Source organism: Theobroma umbraticum, unplaced genomic scaffold (assembly GCF_002168275.2).
Source record: "Theobroma umbraticum cultivar Fairchild unplaced genomic scaffold, ASM216827v3 scaffold_30.0, whole genome shotgun sequence".
NCBI classification, from domain to species: domain Eukaryota; kingdom Viridiplantae; phylum Streptophyta; class Magnoliopsida; order Malvales; family Malvaceae; genus Theobroma; species Theobroma umbraticum.
In genome coordinates this window covers 4,971,122-4,990,331 of record NW_018397254.1, presented here as the reverse complement: position 1 = coordinate 4,990,331, position 19,210 = coordinate 4,971,122, and the positions used below count along the sequence as shown (strand labels likewise).

Here is a 19,210-nt window from a genome sequence, read left to right as displayed (position 1 = left end):
AAAGTGAAAATGGACGTTTTGATGACTGTACCATGAAGAACACATTTGAACTATCGTTGAGAATTTTACCTTTGCTTCCATAAATATATATTCCTTGGTACAACTTGGGATACAAAATAAAGGAATGGATAAGCGATTATTGTTCCACCCATCCAACCAAACTGATTCGCAACCCAACGCATCAAGCAAAATATATGATGATCGGTTGAATTCAAAAACCCAAAATTGTAACTTACAATAGATCTGATGTAATATGTATGGTGGCTTTGTTCATTAGTTTCGTGAATGTAATACTATATATTAAGGTTTGTTCGTCGAAATATTTAAGTGGAGACAAAATTAAAACTTTTCTTAAAAGTCGGGGCAGCCACGTAATACTACCAAAAAATCCGTCTATGTGTATGTACACGAATATTACATTTTCCAATTAGACCACAGACCGGCACTACCATCCAGCAACTCTTCAAAGCCAATAGTGAATCGCCATTGCCGCTAAAAGGAAAGTGGTCGCTACATGCAGAGACTCATCCCAGAAGATGAGCGCATGGAAGATAGACTCGCTATCAGAAAAACACAAGAGCACTGTCCAAAAGTTAAAACTGGGGAGCCCATTTCTTCATCTTGGGAAGCCAGACAGTCCTCAAGTTACATGGTCCCTATCTCGTCTGAGCTGGCTGAGGCCTCGCTCCCTGCTGGGCAAGCTCCGCCTCCTTGGATCTCATCCTCGCTGAACATGCTCTCCTCACTGGAATTAGAGAAGGGCCCAGCATCATCCTCGCTGAAATCTACCTTCCTTCTCCTTTGGACATCTTTTATTCCTCTTCCTTGCAAAGCCAGTCGCCTTCGCTTCCTTGCTTTCCTTTTGCCCTTGGGAAACTCTTCTTTCTGTGACTCGAGGCTTTTGCTTTCTACCTCCTTAGTAGTTCTTCCTTTGCTGTATTCATTATCCTCTGACTCTTCAGCATCAGCCTTGCGCCTTTTCCTACTTGAATTAGTCTGTACAGAATAATGTGATTTTGATCATTAGTTAACATCCAGCAATGATAAAATTCATTAAAATTTACAAGTCAAGAACTGTGAAATTATGGAAAGAAAAGGAAAAATAAAAACAAACTAAAAGCTAATTCCAAGTAAAAGGTACAGCATACAGAAAAACTGAATTATTGTGCAGGTGATATTTAACCACTACAAGCCCTGTAAAATTCTTTTCCCTTGTCTTTGCTACCTACTCCTTTCCTATCAGTTTTTGTTATTTTTACACAACTTTTGGCTTCATATTTGGGTAATTATCACTAACAACTGCTTACCAATGCTGGCATCAAAAGGCAACACATCAAACCTCATAAGAGAGATCAAGCAAAATACTTTACAATACTCAATCGCAGCAAGGCAATTGTCATGCCAATAGATGACATAAGCTTTAGACTTGACACTAATGATTCAAATTTGCTATAAGCATGCCGCATGATTGCATCAATTTCTTTCCTTTTTATTCACTAATATTTCTGATCTTCATTGGCTAAACTGAAAAGTGCAAGAAACAACAATCCACACTGACAAAATTGCAAGACATGCAGCAAATTATGATCATTAATCACAAAAGAAAGGTCACAGAAGACTGGTTTTACGGTTTTGGGTCTCATAAGGAATTTTCCTACTTGAAGTCCCATCCCTTATTCCCTCAGCAGAACACAGTGCACAAGCAAAGTAGTAAAAGATGCTCAGCCTACGGGCATACCTTGGGGCCACGATCAACCAACTGAGCCCATTCTTGTCGATTTCTTAGGCAATCAAGAACAGCTTGAGAATGACTAGAATATGCATAGCGCTCTCCATTATGTTTCCTCAAGTTAGGCCAGTGCTAGAACAAAAGCAGGACGAAAGAGAATGAGAAGCAATATTTCTCCTCTACAAGTACTACAAGGGATAAAAACAAAAAAGAAAGAAAGATGGCATAAGGCAAACAATAGGCACTCTGCCTGACAGAAGCAACATACCGGCAGGACTGCATTGCATAGTTCTTCATATGTCATTCGCCTGCCTTTGCTCATAATCTCATTTATCAAGCCTGAAAACATGAGGAAGAATATTACAAATGGCTAATTGGAGGGTAAACAAACAAACATGAGATTGGTCCTAATTCAGGAAATTTTTGTACAATTAGACTTCCTTGAGAGGCAATTACCAGGTAGAGTACGAGGTGCAGAACCACGAACTATGCCTGTGTCATCATCAGATATATTCCTCGGTGAACTGCGTATAGATGACAAAGTTTGGTCATTGGCTTCAGTGGAAGAAGAAGGGCCACTGTTTGTGGTTGTGGTGGGTGCAGGCAGGACATTCTTGTCATCACTTTTAACAGAAGCATCCATGGCAGATCCAGTATCTTGTCTCTGATCAGGTGAAAGTAGCGCTTTGTCAGTCCTTTTAGCCTCATCATCAGGCTCACGAGAACCACGTGACCCATCTTTAGATGCATCCTTGTTTTTTCTTCTAGAAACCTACAAATGAATTAAGGACCACTCATCAAAGCTGCACCTTGTTAAAAACATCTGGTACGAATGCAACTAATACTTAAAACAGGAATGCAAGTTGGCACAAAAATGTCAGATAAGGAAGTTCAAAATATTACCACACTGTGATCCTTTCCTCCAGAGCTAGATGTGCGCTTTATTAGCATACTTGTTGCAGTTGGAGATGCCAGCTGTGGAAAGCTACCAGTGTGCCGCACACGTGGAACACGAGGTACTCTTGGTGAACTATTAAGTTCTTGATGCAAAAGTAAAGCAAGCTGAAAATGAGGAAGTAAAGAGGGAGAATAAATTTGTCAATGGAAGCTGCTTAAAATAAAAAGAAAAAAAATAAAAAGAGAAAGAATAATAAAATATTTTATTAGAAGATAGCACTTGATCTCACACCTCTTCATCACTCAGAGTAGGGGAATTTGATGTTGCAAAAGGATGTGCTGATGTTGCATGAGTAACCTTGGATGCTGGCTGGGTACTTGAATGATTTAACTTTTCACCTTTCTGGAGGAAACCTGAAGCTGATGTCTTATTTTGTTGAACATGTGAAGCAGAATGACTTTGCATTGACCCGGCAGGCTCACCAGAGACTGAGGTAACTGAAGTATTCTGCACCAAAGATGCCTTTGAAGATGAGGAAGGCACAGAATCTTTAGATTCAGATATAGTTCTCCTAGAAATGGAAGCATGTGAAATCCTGCTTTGGTGTGACACTTTTGAAGCAGAACCAAAAGAGGATTTGGGACGCTCTTTCGCTGTCTTCCGTGATATGTCATGCCTGTCTTCATCCTTGGGTACATCACTTGCAGCATGATCTTTCTTAATGCTTGCATTATTGTCAGAAATTACTCGTTGCTTAGTGTTAGGATTGGAATTCTGAGAATCTGCAGGTTTAGAGTTATCAGGAATAGATGACATGGGGTTTATGGCAGCAGATGACGTGGAAGATGGCTTTCCAACACATACTACCATTTTATGCTGGATAGACTGTTCTTCAGAGGTTAACACATTTCCACTTAATTTAAGCTCTTCGGCAGATCCAGGAACAAGCTTGGATTCTGAAGAACTTTTCTGCACCGGCTCAGGAACTTCTGAACCCTCCAAATCACATTTTAGCAAAGAACAATCACCAGACATTTCGTTAGCTTTATCAGAATGACAGTCAGCAACCACTTCTGACACAATGACCTTTTCCTTACCGTCAGAAGATTGTGAACTGCCTCCAACCACATCATTCATTTGGGAAGTTTCTGATGTCTGATGGGAAGATATCCCTGTGTCTTTAGTATCATCATGAGAAGAAGATTGAGCAGTTAAGACAACCTTAGAACCATCATCATGATTCATTTCTTTTTTCACCTCAATATCAGGTTTAACTAAAACATGAGGCATGCTCCCATTAGAATCTTTAACAATCTTATTGCCCTGAACTCCCAGGGCAGGATTAGCCAAATCATCAACTGGATGCTCCTGAAGACTTGTAGAACCTTCTACACCACCATCTACTTTGTCAATTGTCATGCTATCACCCTATTGCCAAAATATAAAAAGATTACCAAAAATAAGGAGTGAAACAAAAAGCATATCAGAAATGCTTGTCATATACACCGCCTCTACCATTTTACACACAAAAACATGTCAAGGATTGCATGTGAACTGCACATAAAACTAGTTGTCAACAGCAACATTTTGATGTAAGATGTAACATTCCAAAATTTTACCATGATATTAAAATTTAGAGAACAAGGATAGATACATCTGAAACCAGCCTCCAACTATGACAAGGCAAACTAACAATGTGGCACCATAATTTTTCAATGAAACTAATACAATGAAGCTATAACTTCTTTAAGTTATAGCATTTTTGTATTTCACATCAAGATCTCTCAGGTTGATGTTTTATATGTGATTGGAAGTTCTCTAAGCATGGTCCACTACTGTACTTTGATATTTTCCAATGTAGGTATGCCTGCAAACCATGAATAGGCATATATTCTTTAACCAACAAAAACCTTTTTGAGCTAGTTTGCTTTAGTAATTTGTGAAAGTTTCCTCCCCTGCATGATGGCCTTGGCTACCCTTTCTAAGCAGCTTGCCCGTGTCTATTGTCACAGTGTTCCCTAGATCCAAAGCAAAACCTATTTACCAAGAAGCTGAGGTTCGACCTACTACACCATTTTAAGGCAATTGCTTTTGATTTCACATGACCCGACATCATCACAGACTTGCTTCTAGAAGATTATAGATTGTAGAGATTGTGTTAGTCCTTGTGACATCAACTAACAGAGCTTCATTTCTTTTCTGCTAGATAAATTTTTTTTAAAAAAAAAAATTACAACAGATAAAACTACAAAAAAATTTTCCATCCAGGGTACCGATAAATGAAAGACATAACAAAGATACCTCTTCTTTAACAGGAGTTATCCCAGGATCTTTGTGCTCTAATGGCAATGCAACAACATCTTCTGTTGTAGGAGAGCTCTTCATAGCTGCGGGAATTTGGTGGTCAACCTTCTCCTCCTTCAGATCAAATCTAATTGAAAAATCATGTCCAGACATGCTAGAAGTTGAGGCCTCTGAAGCACGCTCCTTTGACACTAAGTTTTTCTGAGGCCTTTCAACCGCATGGTTCAATGCAACATTACCATCCGATGTGGGTTCTTGAAGGACACTGTCCCTCAAATTTTTGTTCTTTACACTCTGAACATCTGTCTTGAAGGACTTCGAACCTCTGTCTTCATAAAATTCCAATTGTTTTGCATCACTGCTGGGCCTAATCACTAGTAATAAGAATGCAAACAAAAACAAAAACAACAAAAAAACCTGGAGTCAACATGCATATGCCAACTTTGGTAAAGATGAGACTCACCATTTCCGTTCATTTCAATAATATGAAACGTGTGTTCTTGACAAATAACTACAGTTCTCATGATAACAAGATAATTTTAATCTCTGCATGTGTATATATTGTACAGCAATAAATTGCATTGAAAAGTAAGTTAAATAACCTGTTTTATTGGATTGAGCAGCTCTCTTCTTCTCATAAGCCTCTTTCTCAGCAGCACTTCTAGACTTCTTCTTTGCACTCCTATCTTTGGATGCCCCAAGCTCGTCTTTCTTCCGCTTACTGGAGGGTATCACAACAGGCTGAAGTACACTCCTATCCTTCCTTGCCCCATTCTGCCAACGTTTTCCATCCAAATCCTCACCCTCACTCTTCTTCCCTTCCTTTAAGCCTTCCTTCATAGGATAAATCGGAGCGCCAAATACCCTCTCCTTAGACAAAGAAATCAGAACTCCGGCACCATTATCAACCAGATTCCCATTCTCATTCTCATTTTGCTTACCATTTTTATTATCATCGTCTTTCTTTTCATCCCAACACGGGAACTCCCTATACTGGAAATTGAATTTTTTAGGCACATACCCTGTACACTTCCACAACTCCGGCGTAAAAACCCCGGACAAACCTCCAAACAAACCCAGCTCCCCTCCAGGAACCCCTTGAACATGGACACGCTCTTCCATGGGAATATCAGTCCAAAGCCTGAAGGGCCGCCGAGGAGGCACATGACCAACATAACTACTCTCTATCCTAACCGTTTTTGTCGGCAATTCAATGAGCAATTGTGCAACCTCTTTCTCCTCACTGTCGTTACGGTTACTCTTGCTCTTGCACTTGTCGCAGGCAAACAACTCTTCTGCCTTGGTGTAACGCGAGCAGCGCGTGTGCACCCACACGCCGCACTCATCACACTTCACCATCTCTTCACCGTCATCGAAATTAACGCCGCAGACGCAGTCCACGGTCCATGAACCGTCTCCCCAGTCGTCATGGGGGTCAGCCCGATGCGTACGGCCTTTCATACTTATAATCCTAAACCCTAATTAAAATAAATTTAAAAGACCTAACCTGAAATTCCTAAATTTCTAACCCCCGCAATTCACATTGAATTAAAAGTGTTCTGCTAATTTAACAGCTCTTCCTCTCTCTTTTTTCCGAAATTGAATTGAAATTGAAGAATGAGTACCTGGAAGCATAATAATTCTTCGTTGTTACGCTGATTTATGGGACTCCCTCGGTGTCCGCAGGGGGCGACGAGTATGGCTTCGTCCTTGCGCACGAACGGACCGGAACTCAAAGGGAACGAAATAAAAACCAGAACTACGAATTCTTTTGGCGTCCGTCTCTTTCTTTCCTCAGCGGCTCGGCTTCAAAATATCCAAGCCCTTTTTCAATTGTGGCCCGAGCCCATCCAGCCTATGACCCAGCGTCGGAAGGCTTTTTTAATTCACGAGTGAATTATATTTTATTTACTTTTTTTAAGTATATCTGATTAATTGAGTAGTTTAACTATGAAATTTAGCATAATACATACAAATATTTTTAATTATTTAAAAAAGTTTAAATAAAATTTTATATTTTTATTATATTTAATTAAATTTTTATATTTTTATTTTTAATCAAATAATTTTTTATTTTAAATTAAATAAATTCTTATAATTAATAATTGATTTAATCAAAATTTTATTTGTCATTTGTGTCACATGATACTAACGTAACATACTAACATATTATAATTGATGATTATATGATATGTTAATTTTATATAATAGTATAATCATGTGACATTTTCACCATTTATATCAATCTTATGTCAATGTTATATACATATAAAATGACAAATGATATTTTTACTAATGTTAATTAATTCATAATCAGTCATAACTCTTAAGAGCTTATTTTACTTAAAATATAAGTACAAGAATCTTATTGAACATTATAAAATAATAAAAACTTATTTAAATATTTTTAAATAATTTAGAGACTTAGTTAAACATTTTATATCATAATTTTTTTTATTGAATGAAATTTCTTGATATTATTACAAATTGATTCCATTACCAAACTTTATTATGATAAATATAATTGTGAAGTATTTCATATTTGTAAATAAAATCCTTGACTAGCATGAGGTAAATAAAAAATTTTGCATTATAATAATTGTTTACCATTTCATATTTGCAAAATAATAACTTGTAAATTTAAATAAAACAAATTATCTTAGCTTAACAAGGAAAGTGTTTAATATTTAACAAGACGCTGCAAGTTTTGATTCTGTTGAATTGTATTTTTTCAACAATTTTAAAGTCCAATAATTATGTTAATTAGGAAGAAATTATGACTAAATCGAATTGAATTAGTCATTTTTTATTGAATTAACTCATTTAATAAAACTTTATCAATTAAATCAATTTTAACTAATAATGATTTAAAATTTTTAACATATAATAGTTGACCTTCATTGCTTTACCTACTTTTCAACTTGTGTTTGCTTAGTGATAACTCATTGTTTCTCTTTTTTTTTTTTTTTTGAGGTAGCCTCGAAGAAAGATATTTAAATGTTTTCTTAGGTTTGTTGTCTAATTAAGGACTGTGTTGACCGAGAATATTTAAGTTGTATTTGTTTAATTTATTTTTCTTCTATTTGCACGAACACATTTAAATGTTCATTAAAAAATAAACCATACGTTTTTTTTACTATTTAATAGTATCTATTTTTTGCATGTTCACTCGTGTAGAAGACGTGGCATGTCAATTTTCATATCCGAATATTCGCCCGGTGAATGAACAAATATTTCCACATGGATCATGCCTAAATTATTATAATTAATAATTATGCTTTACTGTTTTCTCTTTTTTTTTCTGTTTTCTTATAAGTAATAAAATATGATATGAATGCTGTCGATGATGCTGCAATTATATATGCAATTGAGTTAGTGAAATTCTATGGATTATGAGTAAGTGCAAACTCATTACCTACAAGTCAATATTTTGAATAACTATTCAAATATTTTAAAAAAAAATACTCTTGGAGTGATTATGTTTGGTAAATGTTTGAGATATTAATACAATACTAAAATTACTATAGGAATTTACATATTTGACTTTAAATAAATAGTACTCAATTTCCTATATAGGATATACTTCATGCCTTATTATATTCCTTAATATTAAAGAAAAAAGAAAAAAATGAAGTTTTATGTAGGGTATTTTTTTCCATCTACTACGTTCAAGGAAGGAAGTTCAAAATCGCAGGCGCTCGTTGCCAAATCCAAGTCAACATTCGCTTCATGCCACGGTTGGCAAATTGGCTACTCCGACAATTACTTGAAATTTACCAAAACGCCCCTCATCGACCGGTCCAGTTGTCCTTTAGTTTCAGGTCACCAGTACGGAGAGACAGGTACAGCGGTAAAACCAGCGACAGTAACTCAGTGGTGGTAAACAGTAAACAGTCCATAGGCAATAGTCACCCGACATGTCATAGTAAGAGACATGATGGGATGTGGCAAAACATCATAGTACATACATGCATCCGAATGTCATGTCATACATGGATATGTAAGAACAAGAAAGAATTTACTTTGGAATTTTTTTTTTAGGTTTGTACATTTCAACAAACAAGCCAAAACCCTTTTTCTTTCTTTCTTTTTTTTTTAAAATAAGCTTAGCGTTTTGTTGGAAGCCATTATATATATTTTTTACTTATTTAGGACGATGTGAAGCAGGTCCTCTTGGGTCTCTCTCTCGCTTTTCCCTCCCTCGGATAATCACTGTGAAACAGTGGTAGAAAAAGAAAAAAAAGGAAAAGAAGGAAAAGGAAAAAGAATTACAGACACTGTAAGAAATGAAAAATCTGGCTTTTTTTTTTGACTATCTTATTTTGTTTTGCTGTTATTTATTTCCATTTCGTTTTCTCCGTAGTGATCTCGAGGTGGGTTTGTAGTTTTGTTCGTCATCAATGGAGATGATTGTAGCTTTAGCTTAGCTTCCAAAGAGATTCATCATTTTTATATTCCCAACATTTCAAAACTCGATTTTTTTATTTTTCTTTTTTTTTTGATGTTTGGGTTTATAAATTTCAGGGCTTTTTGTTGATCAGTTGATAAAAAAAGGTAGTTTTTTTTAGGAATAATCAACAGGCCATGGCGGTTGTTGAGAATGCTTCGAATCAAGATGCGGCTGCAGCAGCAGTAGCATCAAACGATCAGGATCAGTCAAAGCAAAACCATGTTCGGTCAAGAATCGATCCGAGCTTACACCAGAACGATCAGGGGTTGTACAACAAGATCGGTGGTCCCCATCATCGATCCAACGGCGGGGATTTGCAGAGGAGCAATGGTGGTGGTGGTGATGAAGTTGGGGATAGCTTCAAGAGAGATATGAGAGAGTTGCAGGAACTATTCTCTAAACTTAACCCCATGGCTGAAGAGTTCGTGCCTCATTCACTTGCCAACCATGGACTTAATGGAGGGTTTTACACTGACAACTCTTTTTTGCATAACAACAATAACATCACAAGGAATGGCCATGCTAATGGCAATGGTGCTGGTAGACGGGTATTCTACCAAAACCCCATTTTTTGATTGATTGCTTTGTTTAATATTAAGTGAGGATTATTAGTCATGTTGGTGGAAAATTTAGAAAAGGAGAAAACGAAATTAATTTGTTTCAGTTTTGGCAGATGAAGATTTTCAAGGTTCAAGAATTTTTTTTTAAATAGCTTTCTGTTTTTGTTATTGTCCACGTGTCCTCACTGATGCTTGAGTGTATTTTTCAGAAGGAAATTTTTATTACATCCAACCTTCATTTGTTTCAATCTTTGCTTTATTTATTGCCTCTTGCTTTGTAGGGTTGGTTCTTCTTATAGGTTTTTTTTGGGGTTTCAAAATTCACTGGGCAATAACTTAAAACTGATTTATCTGAGTTTGTGAGGTACTCCCTTCTATCTAGTATCCCAAGTTGGTGTTTGGATGTGCAGTAACTATGCCATTTCTCTGCTTGCTCCAAAATGCAGAAAAAGGAAAGGAAAAGGAGAAACAAGGGTTTTTATTCTTATGTTAGGATGCTTAGTTGTCATTGGAATAATTGGAGGAAACCTGATTATTTTATATGGTTAAGTTGAGTGGAGATTATTTTCTATGTGCATTTTAAACAATATGAAATTTAAAATTCCAAATTTAGCAATCTCTCATTTAAATCATCTCAATTGTGGAAAAGAGCATCATCTGTTCATTGACGGTTGTCTTTCTCAGAAGAAAAATTTCAGTCAAGGGAAACGGAGATTGAACAGCAGGACAAGTATGGCCCAGAGGGAAGAGATTATCCGTAGGACTGTCTATGTTTCTGATATTGACCAACAGGTATACATTCAGCATTTTGCGCTTTGTTTAGTATCCCACAATCAATTCTGCAATTTCTGTTTTAACATCTCTTTGGTATTTAGATTCATGTAGTCTTTTGCCTGTTGGGATGTAGGTCACTGAAGAGCAGCTTGCAGGTTTATTTGTGAGTTGTGGGCAGGTGATATTGTTTTCATTGCTTATCTTGATGGTTATCTTCAAAACAAGTATCTGAGTGAAGTTCTTTCCTTATGTAGGTGGTTGACTGCCGCATATGTGGCGATCCTAATTCTGTACTACGTTTTGCCTTTATTGAGTTCACTGATGAAGGTGATATTCAACAATGGTCTTTGGTGCATAGTTTAGGGTGATTGTCAATCTAACTATAAAATGTGATATTTACTTGCTTTTTACTGTTTGATGGTTTGGCTGTGCAGACGGTGCACGGGCTGCTCTGAATCTGGCAGGGACTATGCTTGGATTCTACCCAGTTAGGGTGCTGCCTTCGAAAACAGCTATAGCACCAGTTAACCCAACATTTTTGCCGAGGGTGAGGCTCATCGTGGCAATTTATCATACTGGAACTTGTTGATAAGTTGTAGTCTTTCATGCATTTTTTATTTCCTTCACCTATTCAGCCTGTTAAATATCTGTTATTTTGATTTCAGAATGAAGATGAACGCCAGATGTGTGCAAGAACTATCTACTGTACAAACATTGACAAGAAGGTGAGAAGCTTTCGCATTTTGGCAATGTTCATTATGAACAGTTATCCTGATTGCAGAGTAAGGACCCTTTACAAGTATTATATGATTTTGCACTCTGCAGGTTACTCAAGCTGATGTTAAACTCTTTTTTGAAACAGTTTGTGGGGAGGTATGTTATTCCATTAACTCCAGAGTTTTGTTTCTTCTGTTTATTACATCAAAAACCTGTTTAGGGATGCATTTAAAGGGACATCTTCTCTAATGTAGGTATACCGCCTGAGGTTGCTGGGGGACTATCACCATTCAACTCGCATTGCTTTTGTTGAGTTTGTAATGGTAATTGCTTCTTCCTCTTCATTCATGTACATTTTTTGAACATGGCTGAACAGGTTTTCTATGGTTTCTGAAGGGTTTGATGTGGTAAATGAGGGCTTTTCACATCTTCGCATGACTTACTTTTAGATTGGTTTAGGCTAGCCACTGAGTATGAAGCTTGTGTTGACTCTAGGATAATGGGTTTTGTGATCGTTTTCTAAGCTCACATTTTGTAAAAAAGTTCAAGTGCATTTGGTAGGAAGGACGGAGAAAAGGAAAGGCAAGGTAGTGAAAACTAAAGACAGTTCCATTAATTTCCATCTTGGGGAGTTATTGTTAAAGTTCAGAGAGGAGATGCTTAAAAATTTCTGTGGTGTTTTGGGACATTTATTTCTCCTGAAATTTTTCCTAAATTGAAAAGAAGCTTGAGGCTCTAAGAATGTTCAATGGAGATACTGATGGAAGCAGATTGGAGCAGCTTTTCTTATTCAAATTCACCTTGGAGTTGCTCAAAGTAGTACCAACAATCAGTAAAACCAAATTGATTTGTTAGCATGTTGTCAACAATCGTATCTCAACTAAACTATGACAGGATTCTTAGATTGTTTATCATTTCATCTACTAGTAGTCTTTTGGTCTCATGTAGGAAATTAAAATCAACATTGCATTAGAGCTATTGGCATGGTCTCTTGGATTACCCTGATTTTCTAATTTGCTAATGATGGTTAAGAGAACAATGCTCTAGGCAAGCTAATCTTCTGTGCCAAACTAGTTTGGTGTTTCATTTTCTCTACCTATTCTTGAACAGATGTCTCTTGACTGCTCCATTTCTTTCCTGACAAAATTAAAGGCTCTCTTGGAAGAGAGATTGAGCACAACTCAATGATTGCATGAAAGGATTTAGAGATCTATAAACCGTTAATTGGCTAAATGACATTATTCATCACTAAATCAAGCACGCCAGCTGCATGAATTTGGAATTTTCGTGTCAGTTGGATTCTATTTGGCAGAACAGTTGTAGGCGTACCTTTTCTGGCTTTATCAGCTAGCCTTGACAATCATTGCTCACAAGTTGCATAACAATAGGTTTAATCAAAATTGTTATTTCCGTATTTGATCACTACTTGAAATTGTCTATATGAGATATACACTACTGATAATATCAAACTATTGAGATAGATTTTACAGTTTGTTAGGACTCCAAGCAAGTAAATTTCCATATGATGCATGTTTCTTTAAGTTGATCTCCATGTGGTGTTCTGTCTATTAGGGGTGAACTTTTGTCTATGTCCATTTTCGGCAGACCCTATATACATTTTGGATTATGTCTTTTAGGGCCTGCCAAATATTTGCAATATTAATTATGGATCTCTTGCCATCCTTGGATAAAGTCCTTATTAAATCTTCAGTTGGTGATAGCACAATGGTGTAAGGTGGGGTCAGGTTGTGTGCCATATGCACCTGAAACTTTATTCTTCTCTTGTACTGAGAACTTGCTTATCAATAATTGTAGTCTTCACTCTAGTGTGTCCTTAACGGGTGATGATGCAAAGATTGGCCATTCAGAGCTTTGGTTTAGTTTGCGCTGTTTAAAGCCCAGAGGGAAGTAAGCTTAAATGCAATGATTCAGCTGCTGTATTCTAGTATGGTAGATTTTGCAGCAATTGCACGTATGCTTGTTAGCGTATCAAATTTTTTTGTTTGTAAATAGAGTGATTATTTGCTTAATACTGTAAAATGTGAATAATTGAATAATTGAGGCGGACTTGCTTGCACAGATAAGCTCAAGAATACTTTTGATCAAAAAATGATGTGTTGTTACTATTGAAGGAATTATGTATAGTGGCTTGGATTGGGACACCAAGATTGTTTGCCTCTGGTTACTGAACCTACATTGGCTTATCTGAGCTTTTGAAATGAGCTTAAAGTTTGCAAGTGACACGTAGCTCCCTTTTTGTCACCTCAAGATTGGGTTGCTTCAGTTTACATGAATGAATGAATGAATTTGTAATCTTCTTTTGTTCACATGCAGGCTGAAAGTGCGATTGCTGCTCTCAACTGTAGTGGTGTGGTTCTGGGGTCATTGCCCATAAGGTCGGATTCCTGATTTTTTAATCATTTCTGGAAATGTTGCCATAATTTCTCTCCAAAGAGTGATTTAAGTATTTATGACAATTGTCTTTTAAGTCAACCTCGGTTGTTGTCTATGATCAGGGTAAGCCCATCAAAGACCCCAGTTCGGCCACGTGCTCCTCGCCTTCCCATGCACTGAATCATCTTGGCGCTCCGAACTGATTTTAGTACCAGTTTATATATATTTAAAATACATACACACACCCATGTAAAGATGTTTCCCATGTTGATGGTCTGCCTGTTTTATATATATTGTCATCCTCCGCTGCTATGCCTGGGGGCATTGTTACTATAGGAGTCATCTTTTGTTTATCCTTGCAACTTGCAATACATAGAGTTGGATGGAACTTCGAGGCTTTGAAAGATGTTATGCATTATTGCTCACTAATGTGGATTGGGTCTGTCCCAAAATTAAACTTCTCTTTGCACTTTTTGGTAATTAAAGGCTATATGACTGATGAAGTGGTTCTTTAGTACTTTTGGGTGCTTGGTACTCTGCACGCTTTGGCTAGATGACTACTGGAGATGGCTGCTCTATCACCTTTCCCCCCTCCCCCCTTTAGTCTTAAACTTGTGTATATGATAGTATTTTTCAAACCAGCATTAATTCAAGCTAGGTTGACCTTAATACTGTATTTTTGTGACATTATATGGTATGCCCATAAAATCACATAAGTATCTCTGCTTAAGGCCATGTCAGTTCCTTGTGAATGAATGCATGGTTACACTGTGGAACCCGCTATGTGATAGCTATTTGGTTTCAGAAGGAAAATGCAAGGAATATGCGAACTTGCTTGGTGAAAAATTGGAATTGCTTGCAGATGGCTATAAGTTGTTGGAGAAAGGGATGCTAGAGAATTTAACTCTAGCTTTTGTTTTTAAGATGATTGCTCTGTATACTATTTTCATTGATCATTTGCCAAGGAATGTTGGTGGGAAAGTTTTTCCTATTGAGTTTCTACTAATGCGCTGCAGCAAATGTATTGGGATATCTAAGCTCTCTCTGGAATGTTGTAAGTCGTAACGTCAATTTCCCATGTTAAACTCCTTGATGTTTTTCTTTTTGGGTACACGGGTTGAGCAGGTCCAGCCAAACTTCCTATCTGATCTTGTCAAGCATACACCCGTTAATTCATTGAGAAGAATCAGAAGAACGATTAGACTACGCTTACCATGCAATCATGCGATCTACAGTGTAACATGCATGAAATTTCTTCGCTCCAAGGCGCACAGGATATAACTGGCACGTAAGTTTGTTAAGAAAACTTACAAGATAAACATGTAATTGTAGTGGTGAACAACTATATTATTGCACGGTTGATATATTCTAGTGGTGAACAACCATATTATTGCATAAGGGTTTCCATTATACAAGATAAACATGTAATTGTTGCATGCACGCTATGAGTGATTTGCGAAACAGGGGTTGCCATGTCCAATGGATGCCAGCATTCTGTGAAAAAGCTTAGAGGTGCAAAAGGCATCTAAGTGACTTCCCGTCAACTAGCAGTTGGAAGGCTTCATTTATCTTCTCGAAGGGAAGCTCATGCGTGATAAACTCGTCTAGGTTTAGGGTCTGGAATCAAATTCCGAAACAGATCTCAGCTGCATTGGACTTAAAAAAGAGTCGAGTTTATACAAAGAAAGTAGCCGGGTTTGAGTAACTTACCCCACACATGCATTGTTTAGCAAACATTGGTAGCTGGGTTTTGCCTTTGAAGCCTCCAAAGATCGATCCTATGATTTGACGCCCATTGAATAACTCCATTGGATGCAGAGGCAGCAACATTGGGCTTGGATGAATTCCCAATAGTACAGTCAGTCCCCATCCCTGTGTATCCAAAGTGATGCTCTTGAAATCCATTCACATACAATCTTGTATGGAAGATTTGATTGAAGTTATTAAAAAGAAGGGAAGAAGTTGATTCCTTCTTTTTATAGAAATGGAAACTGGAAAACCCGAGGCAGAGAGTAAGAGAAAAGGCCGTACCGTATGGGTGGACAGAAATGCCTCGCGGAGAACTTCAAGGTTTCCCGCGCACTCAAAGCTGTAGTCTACACCTCCATCGGTCATAGCCCCAATTCTCTGCATTGACCAGTTTCTTTAATATCATTATACTTGGAACTTAATTTTGAGTACAAGAAGTCCTCAGTTCTATCTTCGGTTGTAGCTCACTAACCTCATGCACGGGCACTTCTAGATCCTTTGGGTTAATGAATTCTGTAATTCCCACGGCTTTGCCTTCTCGCACATACACCAATGGACCAACAACATTACAAACCTTGCAACATAATCTACTACTAAGCTTAATTACGATGATACTGCACAGCCATGGGCAGTGGCTTAAGTTGGATTTTTCTAATTTCATAGCTCAGTCTCCATAGTGAAGGAAAATGAACCGGTTGTTTTAATCTGAGTTTTGCCAATCAACAGTTAACAAAGACTCCCAACATATTATCCTGTCATTGAATTTTGAATAGGACTTTGGGGTTACTTTGTCTTCGCATGTACAAGGGTCTCCCCTGTTTTGACATGAAATGAAACAAACTTCCTTTTTGTTTCCATTCTTCTGAGTTGCTTCGAGCAGTAATGTCTCTACAGCAACTGAACCACAGGTTTTTTATGCAGTACAGCCGAATACTATTTAATATTACTGGGGAAAAGTACCTTTGGCAAATTTGCTAGGGTTGATATCAACGCCTATTATTTTTGATGCTCCTCTCGCTCTCGCTCCTTCAGCTACCTGGTTAATACCAATTTTCAATCTAGTATATCAGATACGTTTCCTTCAGCACATGGGATGACAAAGAAGTAATCGCAAGGCGCAACAATATAATAATGTACAGTACGTCAGCACTATGATTTTCTTAAAAAGGCTGCAATAAGATTTTGTTTAGGTTATTAAAAGGTCAACATGTACTTCACGTGCCAAGCAAAACAGAGTTGTGCCCATATCTATTTGGTTGTTTCCAGCTTATCCGGGCTATGGTGCATTGCATGGTCTTAAAATATCAGAAACGTCTAAAAGCTCTATTACTAGTAAAACACGAAGCGTCATAAGCAATCAGGGAACATTGAATGGTTTGAATTCAATGCTCCAGAGCGGTCCAAAAAAACTGAAATTAAACCATTCAATGTTCCAGGGCGGTCCAAATAAACCGTATTGGTAAAATACGTAAGCAAGCTTCATTTACTGGTTCCGTGAAACAGACTTACAGCGAGTCCCACGGCACCCAAACCAAAGATTGCCACCGTTGATCCCGGTTGCAAGTTGGCTACATTCCAAGCAGCTCCAACTCCTTGATCAGGTCAGAAAATCGTACATATTCAGACAAATTTATAGTCAGAATCGTTTAAGAGAATAAAAACGAGGCAAGATTTTTCGGTATTTACCGGTGGAGACGCCGCAACTCAAGAGGCTCATTTTCTCAAGGGGGGCCTCAAAGTCAATCTTCACAACACACGCAGAATCAAGAACAGTGTACTCGCTGAAAGTGGAGGTGTTGAGAAAGTGAAATATGGGATTCCCATCCTTGGTCGAAAACCTTGTCTTGCCATCATTTACCATCACGCTCTTCAATGGATTCACTCCAAACCTTTGGCAGAGATTAGTTTTCTCATTTCTGCAGCAGACACAGTTGCCACATTGTCCTTGGAAGATTGGAATGACATGATCACCCTTTTTCATGTCTTCAACACCTTCACCAACGCTCTCAACGATTCTGGAACACATTCATTCATCATATTAGTAATCTGCTTCAGCTTTCTAAGTATTTTCTAAGGAATGCTTTCACCTGAGAATTAAAATGGAATATTGCCAAAAGCTGGAAATAAAAATCATTAACTTCTTGTCACATACCCTGAAGCTTCATGGCCTAGAATTCGAGGATATGCTCTCTGAGCTTCATTCTTTAAAATATAACCGCAATGGTCAGACAGAGTTGTCACAGAAACTAATCAACAAAGAGGAAATCAAGAGTTAAAAACAATTGATTATTGGGTCTACCTCGCCTTTCCAAGCACTGAGATCCGTGTGACAGATTGAAGTGAAGAGGATTTTGACCCTGACCTCCATCTTTTGAGGGGGAGCGACTTGAACATCTTCCATGACAAGAGGCTGTCCAGGACCCCATGCTACAGCAGCTGCAACCAGGGAAAACCATCAATCTTAGAGAACAGCACAATCAAGGATTAGTCATAAGAGAAATACAGAAACTCAGTCCGTTGCCTTTGCAGGTGATGACTTTCCCCGTTGTGTCAGCCGACTCAAACGAGCTTTCAAAAGATTTATGGTAACCAACATCCATTATCCTCTTAATGAAACGGCTGATATTGCGTCAAGCTTGTATCAAACACTTTCTCAGTGTGTCTTTGATTAGAGTTCTCCGATGAACTTGACCGGCAAGGTTTTGTGATGGTTTGCAACTTGCAAGGATATGGCTATAGACCTAGACTTGCAGAGGGCGGGTGTTTGAAGCTTCTTTCAAGTGTGATATATATAGAGCTCAGACTATTTTATCAATCTCACATGGGCGAAATGATTAAAAAAGGAGAGTAGATGCAAGGAAATTCCTAATCGGTGCTTATGGTTTATTTAATCAAAAGGCATTTCTATGGTCTAGGGATTCAGCATAGTGTACGATTAAACTCGTGGAAAGCAAAAGGGAAACAGGGTTCTCAAAGTCAACATCAAATTTTTAGAAGGACAAAAAGGGGTAGTAAGATATTACTTGGCAAAAAAACAAAAAACGAGTTTTAAAGTCGTTAGATATTATTGTCCAAACAAATAAATTGGAACAGGGGATTTCAATATGGTAGAGATTCTAGCCATCGGGGAGGCGTTCTTTCTATTTTCAGAGTCGCTGGGGCAAATTCTTGCAGCCTTACGGTGGAGAGTGACTCACGAAATGCGATTAAGTGGGTAAATGTACCTTGTCAGGGTCTTTGAAGATTTAGAATATGGGTGTTACATATAGAGGCCTTTAAGAAAAGGTTAAAGATTGGAGAGTTTGTCACATCGTGAGGGAAGGAAACCAAGAGGCCGACGCCTTGGCCAAAGTGGGTGTCAAATGTCAGTAGAGATGAAGACCCCTTGGATCTGTTGTGTTAATGACAGACAACTACCAGTGATAATAATGAATGCGTGGAAGCCGCTCAAAGCCAAGAGGTTCATGTGTGACACCTATGGTAGGGCCGGGTTGGCACTAACTCATGAAAAGGTCGTCTGCTGGTGATAAGATTTTTGGTCATGGAATTATGCTGTGTTTTCTCTTGTTTTTTAATGGTAGGCTACATGTTCTGGTGATTGTATTGAGGCCAGGATCTACGTTGTGCAGATGTAT

The 19,210-nt window shown here is 37.8% G+C and overlaps 3 protein-coding genes across 6 annotated transcripts; 1 reads left to right on the top strand and 2 right to left on the bottom strand.

The window, feature by feature from the left end:
* Positions 1-277: 277 nt before the first annotated feature.
* On the bottom strand, positions 278-6,715 carry LOC110413595 (RING/FYVE/PHD zinc finger superfamily protein). The gene is made up of 8 exons (XM_021424464.1): positions 5,534-6,715; positions 4,929-5,305; positions 2,919-4,055; positions 2,633-2,791; positions 2,186-2,501; positions 1,998-2,068; positions 1,739-1,861; positions 278-996 (listed from the first exon to the last, which is right to left on the bottom strand). The coding sequence occupies exons 1-8, from the start codon at positions 6,390-6,392 to the stop codon at positions 646-648; spliced, it is 3,393 nt and encodes a 1,130-aa protein (XP_021280139.1). The 5' UTR covers positions 6,393-6,715; the 3' UTR covers positions 278-645.
* A 2,319-nt stretch (positions 6,716-9,034) lies between these two features.
* Positions 9,035-14,283, top strand: CID11 (CTC-interacting domain 11). Of its 4 annotated transcripts, none has more exons than XM_089783220.1 (11): positions 9,035-9,210; positions 9,513-9,929; positions 10,626-10,733; positions 10,849-10,893; positions 10,970-11,042; positions 11,150-11,262; positions 11,381-11,440; positions 11,541-11,588; positions 11,687-11,755; positions 13,767-13,828; positions 13,949-14,283. In XM_089783220.1, the coding sequence occupies exons 2-11, from the start codon at positions 9,516-9,518 to the stop codon at positions 14,004-14,006; spliced, it is 1,050 nt and encodes a 349-aa protein (XP_089639346.1). In that variant the 5' UTR covers positions 9,035-9,210; positions 9,513-9,515; the 3' UTR covers positions 14,007-14,283. The 4 variants fall into 4 exon arrangements, with proteins under 4 accessions (XP_089639346.1, XP_089639342.1, XP_089639340.1 ...); XM_089783216.1 differs by having other exon boundaries at positions 9,490-9,929; XM_089783214.1 differs by having other exon boundaries at positions 9,036-9,210; positions 9,456-9,929.
* Positions 14,284-15,104: 821 nt separating this feature from the next.
* Positions 15,105-18,927, bottom strand: LOC110425554 (GroES-like zinc-binding alcohol dehydrogenase family protein). Its single transcript, XM_021440469.2, has 10 exons — positions 18,097-18,927; positions 17,875-18,011; positions 17,728-17,777; positions 17,262-17,590; positions 17,085-17,167; positions 16,536-16,611; positions 16,048-16,109; positions 15,858-15,953; positions 15,537-15,698; positions 15,105-15,443 (listed from the first exon to the last, which is right to left on the bottom strand). The coding sequence occupies exons 1-10, from the start codon at positions 18,173-18,175 to the stop codon at positions 15,333-15,335; spliced, it is 1,185 nt and encodes a 394-aa protein (XP_021296144.1). The 5' UTR covers positions 18,176-18,927; the 3' UTR covers positions 15,105-15,332.
* Between the last annotated feature and the right edge of the window lie 283 nt (positions 18,928-19,210).

What these genes read in the sequence shown, in the direction of transcription:
- LOC110425554 (XM_021440469.2), bottom strand. Translation starts at nt 18,175, where the DNA reads ATGGATGTTGGTTACCATAAATCTTTTGAAAGCTCGTTTGAGTCGGCT. An exon ending in TCAGTGCTTGGAAAGGCGAG is followed by an intron (nt 17,778 to 17,874) that starts GTAGACCCAATA and finishes TATATTTTAAAG; the next exon opens with AATGAAGCTCAGAGAGCATA. An exon ending in TAGAAGTGCCCGTGCATGAG is followed by an intron (nt 15,954 to 16,047) that starts GTTAGTGAGCTA and finishes TGGTCAATGCAG; the next exon opens with AGAATTGGGGCTATGACCGA.
- LOC110413595 (XM_021424464.1), bottom strand. Translation starts at nt 6,392, where the DNA reads ATGAAAGGCCGTACGCATCGGGCTGACCCCCATGACGACTGGGGAGAC. An exon ending in GAGGAAAGGATCACAGTGTG is followed by an intron (nt 2,502 to 2,632) that starts GTAATATTTTGA and finishes ATTCATTTGTAG; the next exon opens with GTTTCTAGAAGAAAAAACAA. An exon ending in TATGCAATGCAGTCCTGCCG is followed by an intron (nt 1,862 to 1,997) that starts GTATGTTGCTTC and finishes CTTTTGTTCTAG; the next exon opens with CACTGGCCTAACTTGAGGAA.
- CID11 (XM_089783220.1), top strand. Translation starts at nt 9,516, where the DNA reads ATGGCGGTTGTTGAGAATGCTTCGAATCAAGATGCGGCTGCAGCAGCA. An exon ending in TTTCTGATATTGACCAACAG is followed by an intron (nt 10,734 to 10,848) that starts GTATACATTCAG and finishes GTTGGGATGTAG; the next exon opens with GTCACTGAAGAGCAGCTTGC. An exon ending in GTACAAACATTGACAAGAAG is followed by an intron (nt 11,441 to 11,540) that starts GTGAGAAGCTTT and finishes TGCACTCTGCAG; the next exon opens with GTTACTCAAGCTGATGTTAA.